Source organism: Dama dama, chromosome 12 (genome assembly GCF_033118175.1).
Source record: "Dama dama isolate Ldn47 chromosome 12, ASM3311817v1, whole genome shotgun sequence".
In the NCBI taxonomy this organism is placed as follows: Eukaryota; Metazoa; Chordata; class Mammalia; order Artiodactyla; family Cervidae; genus Dama; species Dama dama.
The window spans coordinates 88,148,269-88,157,423 of NC_083692.1; the positions used below are offsets into that span (position 1 = coordinate 88,148,269).

Genomic DNA, 9,155 nt, shown 5'->3' on the forward strand with positions numbered 1-9,155 from the left:
ATTATTCTTGTTAAGCAATAAAAAATTTGAGAAGAGGTTTTATAAACACCTGAAATTTGTTAATTCAGAGAAAATACTGAAAAATTATTGCCTGTTTTTCCTGATCTCTTCCAGTTTTTTGCTCCCTTTAGCCATATCCCTAATAAAGCACCTGAGTTCCACGCAGGTATTGGCTGCACTATACCAGACTAAACACCTTCCAGTTAGTAAACTCCTTCTTTGTGCTCCGCTGAATGCCCTCAGGGGAACCACCAAGATATCCCTGATGCTGCCCTTCATCTGCATGGTCCTGCTCATGGTGAACGCAACACAACCATCCATTCCTCAAAAAAAAAGTCAAAACTATAACTACCACATGTCCCAGCAATCCACTTCTGGATACAGACCTCAAAGAACTAAGAGCAGCGTCTCAAAGAGATATTTACACACCCATGCTCATAACAACATTATTCATATTAGCTAAAAGGTAAAACCTGCCCAAGTGTCTACAGAGGAATGGATGGATAAACAAAATGTGGTCTATACATACCATGGACTGTTACTCAGCCCTAAAAGAGAAGCTCTGACATATTCTACAACACAGATGACCCTTGAAGACATTGTGCTGAGTGAAACAAGCCGGTCACAAAAGGACAAGCATTGTATGATTACACTTATATGTATTTCCCTGAGGAGCCAAATACACGGAGACAGAAAGGACAGTGGTTGTGTGGGGGTGTGTGTGTGGGGGGTGTGTGCAGGTCTTGGGGGAGGGGAATGGGGAATTAACATTTAATGGGTTTCAGTTTGGGAAGATGAAAAAGTTCTGAAGGTGGCATATTACAACAGTGTCAGTGTATTCAATGCTACCAAATGGTATACTTAGATAGGGGTACATTTTATGTTATATATATTTTACTGTGATTAAAAAAAAAGCTACACTAATTGTCAAAACGAAATAAAACCACAAAAAAAGATAGAACAACCCATTTCAGTGGGATAAGTGCCATGAAAGGCAATGCACAGGGTGTGATGGGAACCCAGGAGGGAGGGAACAGACCTGAAGGATGGGTGAGCAGTAAGTGGACAAAGGGCCCCAGGGAGGAAAGAGAGGGGACAGAAGGCTCGAGAGAGCAGATAGCACGCTTCCTTCTTATATCTCTAGTACTTAACCTGCGGCAGGTACTCAAAAAATGTCTTCCAAATGAGTCAATGAATTCACAACCGGTTGCTACAACAGTGAACCAAACATAAGATACAAATGCCCTGGGACAAACTCTGACATTTTCAGGACCCAGTTGCTCTTTTGTTAGGCTTCGCATACCTCACTGCATTGGTTAGCACACCCATACTCTAAACCTGGGACTTCTCGAATCCAGTCTTCTCCAAATACCTGATGCTCTACAAACTAGAACCAGGGGGGCTTACCACCAAATAAGTGAAATGACAATCCTTGCCAATGTTTAGAAAAATCTATCACTTAGCAAAAAGAATTTTCTCAATTTGAAGTTCTACTCCCATATATTTTCCTTAGACTTTTAGAGTGTGCTTCCATTTGTCAGCTACCTATCAGCCAGATAAAACAAATGAACAAATGGCATGAGAATATTAATGGCGAAAGCAGGAAACAAACAGCGAATCACTCTGAGTGTGACAGTCAAGGGCTCTTGTAGGCATGTGGGCTTATGGTTATAATTTAATAGCATATCCATAGAATCCAGTCATATATTTTGCTAGTCAGGGCTGGTGGTGCGCACGATGGAATGAGATATATGAGCATCCTGCATGGAGCCAGCAGAGAACATCACAGTGCCTTAACCAAATCTGACCTGAATGACAGGACAAGAGTTTCAAATAGTCAAGTATAATAAAATGATCTGAAGTTTAAAAAACTTCCAGTCTTACAGAAAAACCCTAGTTTCCTGGTCTGGCTAAAGTGTTTTCTAAATCTCCATTATCTACAGACAGTTGCTCAGGGGACAGCAAAACTTACCTTTTCTAGACTGATTTTTTTTCTATTTTTATTCAATAGTGATCTTATCTGCAGACTCAACATTCCTTCCCCTGCTGACTCCTCTCTCTGGGGATTAGAAGTGGGCGTCATACAACCAGTGGGAGATGTACAAGGAAGTGGGCTCCATACTCAATGCTGCACTTCTTCAGTTTTTGCAGAACTTGGGTGAGGTCTCCTAGACTTGCTTTCAGAGGTCCCTAAGGTTTCTACAAGAATTTCAAAAATTTCTATTTCCATTTATATTAGGTTGTATTCTTTCTTTAAAAAATTTTTTTTTTTTTTTACTGTGGTAAAAGTCATATAATATAAAACGTAGTAGCTTAACCATATTTAACTTATAGTTTAGTGACACTAAGTACATTCAACCTGTGCAACTCTCATCCATCATCCATCATCCATCTCCCAAATTATTCACCTTCCTAAGCTGAAACTCTGTCCCCATTATACACTAACTCCCCATTCTCCTCTCCCCCTGCACCCCCCACCTCCACCCCAGTCCCTGGTATCTATGAATGTACTTTCTGGTTGTGAATTTGACTATTCCAGATACCTTGTATAAGTGGAATCAAACAGTATTTGCCTGCATTAGGTGATATTCTTAAAACATTTCAAATGGAGCATATTTTGGACCAGGCCTCTAGCTGCAATGCCATTTGGTGTCAGGGCCTGCCCTTCTGGAAGCCTCAAAGACACCTCAAACTCAAGACCTCCACCCTCCCACCCCTGACCTCCTCCAGTGTTCCCCCTCTGTATCGGGTTACACAAGCCAGAAACCTTAGTGACATTCTTGACACTATCTTCTCCCTTATCTCACTTACATAAATCCATTACTAAACCCTATAGATTTTTTAAAAAAACAGTTGCTTTATTGAGATATGATTCATAAATTTCACCCTTTTAAGATATACAATTCAATGGTTTTTAGTGTAGTTCCAGAGTCACGTAACCGTTACCATTATCTAATTCCATTTTTATCAGCCTCCAAAGAAACTTACAGCCATCAAGCAGTCACTTCCCATTCTCTTTGACTCAGCCCCTGGCAACTACTAACCTACTTTCTGTCTCTTGGATTTACCTATTCTAGGCATTTTATATAAATGGAATCATACAATATAGGATTTCCATGTGTGTAGCTGGATTCCTTCACTTTGCATAATATTTTCAAGTCCATGTTATAGCATTTATCACTACTTTATTCCTCGTTATGTGAATAATATTTCATTGTATGGTTAAACTACCTTTTGTGTAACCATTATCAGTAGCTGGACATTTGGGTAGTTCCCATAGTTTGGCTATTATGAATACAGCTCTTATGAACACCTGTTTCCAAGTTTTTGTGTGGACATGTTTTCATTTTGTTATATACTTACAAAGTTCTATAGATCTTACCTACTAAACAGCTCTTAGAAAAGTCTATTTCTCTCCCTGTCTCTAAGCCAGCCATATCTCTCATGTGAACTAAAGCAAGTGCCTCCTCTTCTTTTCTCCAAGCCTCTTTCCTACTGGCCCAGTAATCTTTTTAAAATTGGAATTTGATCATGTTATGCCTCTCGCTTAAAACCCTTCAGCACATCCCTAAGGCCCACAGGCCCTATCTTAGTCCAGTCCAGGGCCCTCGCCTCCCTCCTTCTCCAGTACTCCCTCCCCCGACCTTGCATGGCATAGTTTCCTTGCCCGGAAAGCTTTTCTCCTTTCTTTGCCTGGGACTCACACGTCCCTCAGAGCTCAACAACAGGCCTCTCACTCAGGAAAGCTTCCCCTCCGGTGCCCAGTCTGGGCTCTCCTGAGCCAAGTCCCCACGCCTCAGCATGCTTGTCACAGCTGTACTTCCCATCTGTGTCTGAGTGTGTGTTACCGCCTGTCTCCCCATCAAGGGCACGTCTGCTTTTGTCCCCCACTGTATCCTCAGTGCTAGCACAGTTTCTGACACACAGAATCTCTCAGATACACAGAGGAACACCTTAACACAGGAGTGATGTCAGCCTTACAGGGCATCACATGAGCTCTCATTAAATAAGCATTTGAGGATTGTTAGATGGCAGAACGTGTGATTATTCCAATCAAAAACTTGACATTCCTTATACTGTTTTGTACAGCATACTTATGAGAACAGGCATTTTCTGCATTGATATTATTGAAATCAAACTACAAAATCATATTAAATATAGAATCTATGCCTATAGACAGAGGCAGTGTGTGCGTGCTTAGTCGCTCAGTCATGTCTGACTCTTTGAGACCCCATGAACTGTAGCCTGCCAGGCTCCTCAGTCCATGGAATTTTCCAGGCAAGAGTATTGGAGTGGGTTGCCATTGCCTACTCCAACAGAGGTTGTGTCTTTCCATTATTAAACCCAGCTCTGGTGATTTCATTTCAGTAAAACAATCCCTTAAATTAATGTTCATTTGCAGTTTTCTGATTTTTTAGCTTTGTTTAATTTGAAGGTCTGATTTGGGTTTAGGGTTGCATTAAGTAGTTAGGTATGAGGATTTATGCCTAAATTTATGTTGAAACATACTTAAGTAACTTAATTTAAATTAATGCTGCTGCTGCTAAGTCGCTTCAGTCGTGTCCGACTCTGTGCGACCCCACAAGCGGCAGCCCACCAGGCTACCCCGTCCCTGGGATTCTCCAGGCAAGAGCACTGGAGTGGCTTGCCATTTCCTTCTCCAATGCATGAAAGTGAAAAGTGAAAGTGAAGTTGCTCAGTCGTGTCCGATTCTTAGCAACCTCATGGACTGCCGCCGACCAGGCCCCTCTGTCCATGGGATTTTCCAGGCAAGAGTACTGGAGTGCATTGCCATTGCCTAAATTAACGCTGGGTATCCATGAGAATTTTTTTTCTTTTAGAAACAAAGTTGACTCTGTTACTCATGTTGAGTAACACTGATCTAGGATGGAGAGTTAGATCATGTTGACCTCTGAGATCCTCTCCAGCTGTAACACTTTGATCTCAGTCTTATGTTATGTACTAAGAGACTGAGACTCATGCTATACAGGTGGTATTTAGGAAGGAGTCAAAAGGAGAAAGTAAGGCATCCTTCTTCCAGACACTAGAGTAGACCAGGTATTTTCACTTGACAAAACTTACCTAAGCAATAATGTTCCTAAAAGCATGCTAAATAGAATTAATTATTTACCAGCCTCTCAAAAATCTCTAAGGAAGAACTGAAAAACAAAACTTTTCCCAACATTAAATGAAGCAAAGCACCAGAGAGCCTCTGCTAGGCCACAGGCATGCCAAGTCACTTCAGTCGTGTCCAGCTTTTTGTGACCCTATCAATTGTAGCCCGCCAGGCTCCTCTGTCCATGGGGATTCTCCAGGCAAGAGTACTGCAGTGGGTTGCCATGCCCTCCTCCAGGGGATCTTCCCAACCCAGGGATCGAACCTGCATCTCTTATGTCTCCTGCATTGGCAGGTGGGTTCTTTACCACTTCTGCTAGGCCACCTTTGGTTAAACACAAATACTCAAATGATTTACGTGTAACACTTATGAAGGCCAAATTAATCAAGCATATCTCCTGAATCTTACACATTCAATGGCTGTCATCAACTATAAAGCTAGCTTTTAAAATATGACACTTTCCAGGGCTTAGGTAACTTCCTTTAGCTATTTCAACCTGAATATACCTGCTGGTCGCCTAACGGGTAAATAAAGCACCAAGTCCCAAAGCTGCATTCTTTTTGCTGCTTCTTATTTCTTGTCAGCAGTCATGTTCATTTCCCTGCATTGAGACCAGTCTCAAAACTATTTCCTTCAGAAGGCATTTTAAACTCCCACACCCCATGTTCACGTCTGCACTTTGCACAGTCCACATTAAATCATCTTACATGTGGCCAAGGCACGCCACAATTACCTTCTTGCTTCTTGCATCTAACTCCAACAAGACAAGTTTGTTGAGAGGGGGACCAAGACTTCTTTTTGTACTTCAGAAGGCCTGGAAGTAGGAGCTCAAAAAATGCTCACCAAAACCAGGGAGCTACCCTGTGAGTCTGTTCCGTGACTCTTCAGCTTTTGTTTTCACAGTTAGTACATTCAGAGACACGATGGAGTAATGGAAAACCAGTAATTTTTCAAGTTAACTACTTTTTAAATGTTCAGGCAAAAAAGACTATTTAAATTCCAATTCTTTGCTTTCAAATGTCCCAGGAATTGGTTTTTAAAACAATCCTTAATATTAAAAATATTTTAGAAAACAGAAGTTGAAAAGCCTCAGCAGTGTGTTAGCAACTCACACTATAACAGCAAATTGATTTTAGTAGCAGAAATTGAAATACGACACCTGGAGCAGCATTTAAACCTGGATGCATATAAACATTTATATCTTTGTGTCTGAACAAAATCAACTTCAAGCTCATATAAAAATATTCTATCTGAAAAACCTGCACACAATCAAGTACATGTGTATTTTTTGAACTGAGCACATAATAAGGACAACTTATCATTTTCATATACAAATAAACACACTTCATCTTTTACTACCAACGTCTGAAAACACTACAACATTTAAAAAAGAATAAACATAATTTCTGCTTAACTTGGGGTGTGCAGAGGTTGGGTGTATAATTCTAATATGCTGTTTCCATACATCAAGTTCAAATCATACATCTTTTCCCAACGTAAAAGAAGCAAAACCATTTATAGTGTATTTATTTAAAAGGTGAAAAACGGTTCTTCCTTTACTTATAAGGCAAGCATTTTAGACTGAGTTCAATCAGAAATTCTTGTTTAGCAAATATAATTACTATGGTTGGTGGTTATACCAGTAGTCTAAAAAAATTCTGGTTTCCTTGAATAAATCACAAGTGATTAAATAAATTTATAAAGAAATTTGCCTCCCCAATAAAGGAGCCTCAGATTTTAAAACACTTTCTTTTTCCCAGGGGGAAAATAATGTATGATTCTGAAACAATGTATCTATAAATAAGAAGATTAAATAATATGCAGTTTTCAACCAGAAGTAAGCAATAGGTCTGCTACTATAAAAATGCAAACCAAAAGCCAAGAATCTTAAATACCCACATTCTGGGGACACTGCAGTTTATTGATTTACAGTCATATCTTTGGGCCAGGTGTTGAAGAAGAAATATAAAAGAATGTTACTGCATTCCTCACCAGCAAAGAAAATGCCAAATTAGTTCAAAAAGTCCTTTCTGATGAAAATAATGAATTCCTCCCCTCTCTCTCCAACAAGGGACCTTTTCTAAAGGGGAAAAAAAACCCTGCACCATAAATAAATAAATAATGCAAAACAGATACCTCCGGCCTCTTTGACGCTGCACAGCTTGACAAGCCGTTTGCATGAAAACAATTCCCTTCAACTCAGGAAACTCAAGGATCTCAAGGTAATCTTGAACGACTTTCCAATCTGGAACCATGTAATGAGTCACATCACTGGACAAGAGTTTCCCATCTGAAGCATAATTCAAAACGGAAGAGATCAGACAGCGTTTGCAAACCTGGTTTATTATGATTTCAATGTCACGGTGTCCCCATGTACAGAACAACTTCTAATCTTAGCAACACTGTGAAGTTTTTAAAAGAAAAGACAAATCCACTTTGGTAGAGGTAAATTCAGCACCTTCATTTTTCTGAAGTTATGATAAATAAAAGCTCAATGTGGTCTATGCAGAAGGTGACAGATTAAAAAACAAAAAACAAAAACAAGCAAATCCTCAGCACAACTTAACTTTTTTTGTGTTAGCGACCTACACTCACATTCCAGTGGGGCACCACAAATAAACATGTGAACCACTTGCTTATGCCCAGGCATTTCAAGTCGCTTCTGTTTTAAGCTTGCGAACGTGCTCAAGTCTCCTTGGGCCAGGAAGGCTGAATTGACTAGAAAAGATGCTCAGTGCAAGCAGGGGCAGAGGTGGGACTTCCACCCAGCCCGTGTCTCGGAGCTGGTTAGCCAAGCTGTAACTGAAATGTTCACCTTAACCTTAAGCTGAGGATCCCAGATATTGGCTGAAAAGGACTACTATGCTCCTCTCCCACCACAGGGAGGAGAACCTGCCGCCCCAGCCACGCCAGCAGCCTAGAAATCAAGTGGAGGAAGGTGTCGCGGGCAGCCGACCCAAATCCAGTTTCCCCATGACCTTCCTGGACGACGAGGGCCCAGATGAGTCACAAATCCTACAGTCAAGAGGGCTCTCCACTGGGTCAATGTCTGAGGCCTCGGTGCTGGTAGGTCATAAAACGGGTGGGGAGCGAAGCTAAGGACAACGAGAGAAGCAGCGGCGTTTGCTCCCGCGCCCCGACTGGCACTGCAGGGCCCACGGCTTCGCCGCCGCGAGCCTGGGGGCCGGACGCTCCCGCGCCCACAGGCCCCTCGGAGAGCCCCCACAGCAGGCCTCTGCGCGGCGGGGGCGCCTGCCCCTCGGCCCTTCGGCTTCCCGGGGCAGAGCAGACCGCGGAGCCGTGGCCCGGACCAGCTCTCGGAGGTCTGGAAGCCGCCTGCCCCTTGCGCGCGACCGGCAGCCAGGTCGGAGGGGATGCCTGGAGGCGAGCGGAGGCCCGGGGGCCTCGGACTCTGCGCCTCTGGGCCGCGCCCTTCCACCTCAAGGCCGACGCTCTACCCCGGCCCCGCCGCCCCAGCTCCAGCTCCTGCCCGGCCTCGGCTCCCCGCGCTCCAGCCCCGGCCACCCCGCTCCCGCCCGACCTCGGCTCCCGGTGCCCCCAGCCCTCCGCACCCCGGGCCCTGACCGTTGTGGCAGGTGGCGGGCTGCGGGCAGAGCGGGCTGTTGCAGGGCACGCTGGGCCGCAGGTAATGCTCCCGCACAATCCGCAGCGTCCGGCCGTGGAAGGTCCTCAGAAGCAGCACCTTCTCCCGCTTCTGCAGCATGCTGGCCGCGCCCGGACAGAGTTCCGGGCCCCGGAAGGCGCCCGCTCCCCGAGCGGCCGGGAAGCAGCAGCCGCGGCTCCGCGCGGGCGGAGGCGAGGCCGAGGCTTCGGGCCCGCCCCCTCGGCCTGGTCTCCGCGGAGCTCCAGGCGGGCAGGCTCTCCCGGCGGCGGCCTGAGTGCTCCGGGCTCCCCACCGAAAACCGCCCTAACGGCCCGAACCCCGGTGTTGAGAGCAGCAAGAGGCCCGCGGTGTGGGTTCTCCAGCCGGGCTCACAGTCTCCCCCCAGCCATGCCTCAGTTTCTCCCCTCCTTAACG

At 44.4% G+C, this 9,155-nt stretch overlaps 1 protein-coding gene across 2 annotated transcripts in view; it reads right to left on the reverse strand.

Annotated features, from left to right (window-relative positions):
* Positions 1 to 8,940, reverse strand: part of DIS3L (DIS3 like exosome 3'-5' exoribonuclease) — a 32,753-nt gene extending 23,813 nt beyond the window's left edge. The window contains exons 1-2 of one of the 2 annotated variants that reach the window (XM_061158022.1): positions 8,702 to 8,940; positions 7,253 to 7,406 (exon numbers count right to left, since the gene is read on the reverse strand). In XM_061158022.1, coding sequence (XP_061014005.1) covers positions 7,253 to 7,406; positions 8,702 to 8,840 — 293 coding nt within the window. In that variant the 5' untranslated portion in view covers positions 8,841 to 8,940. The remainder of the gene's footprint in view (positions 1 to 7,252; positions 7,407 to 8,701) is intronic. The other variant, XM_061158023.1, reaches the window with a different exon arrangement.
* Positions 8,941 to 9,155: the final 215 nt, after the last annotated feature.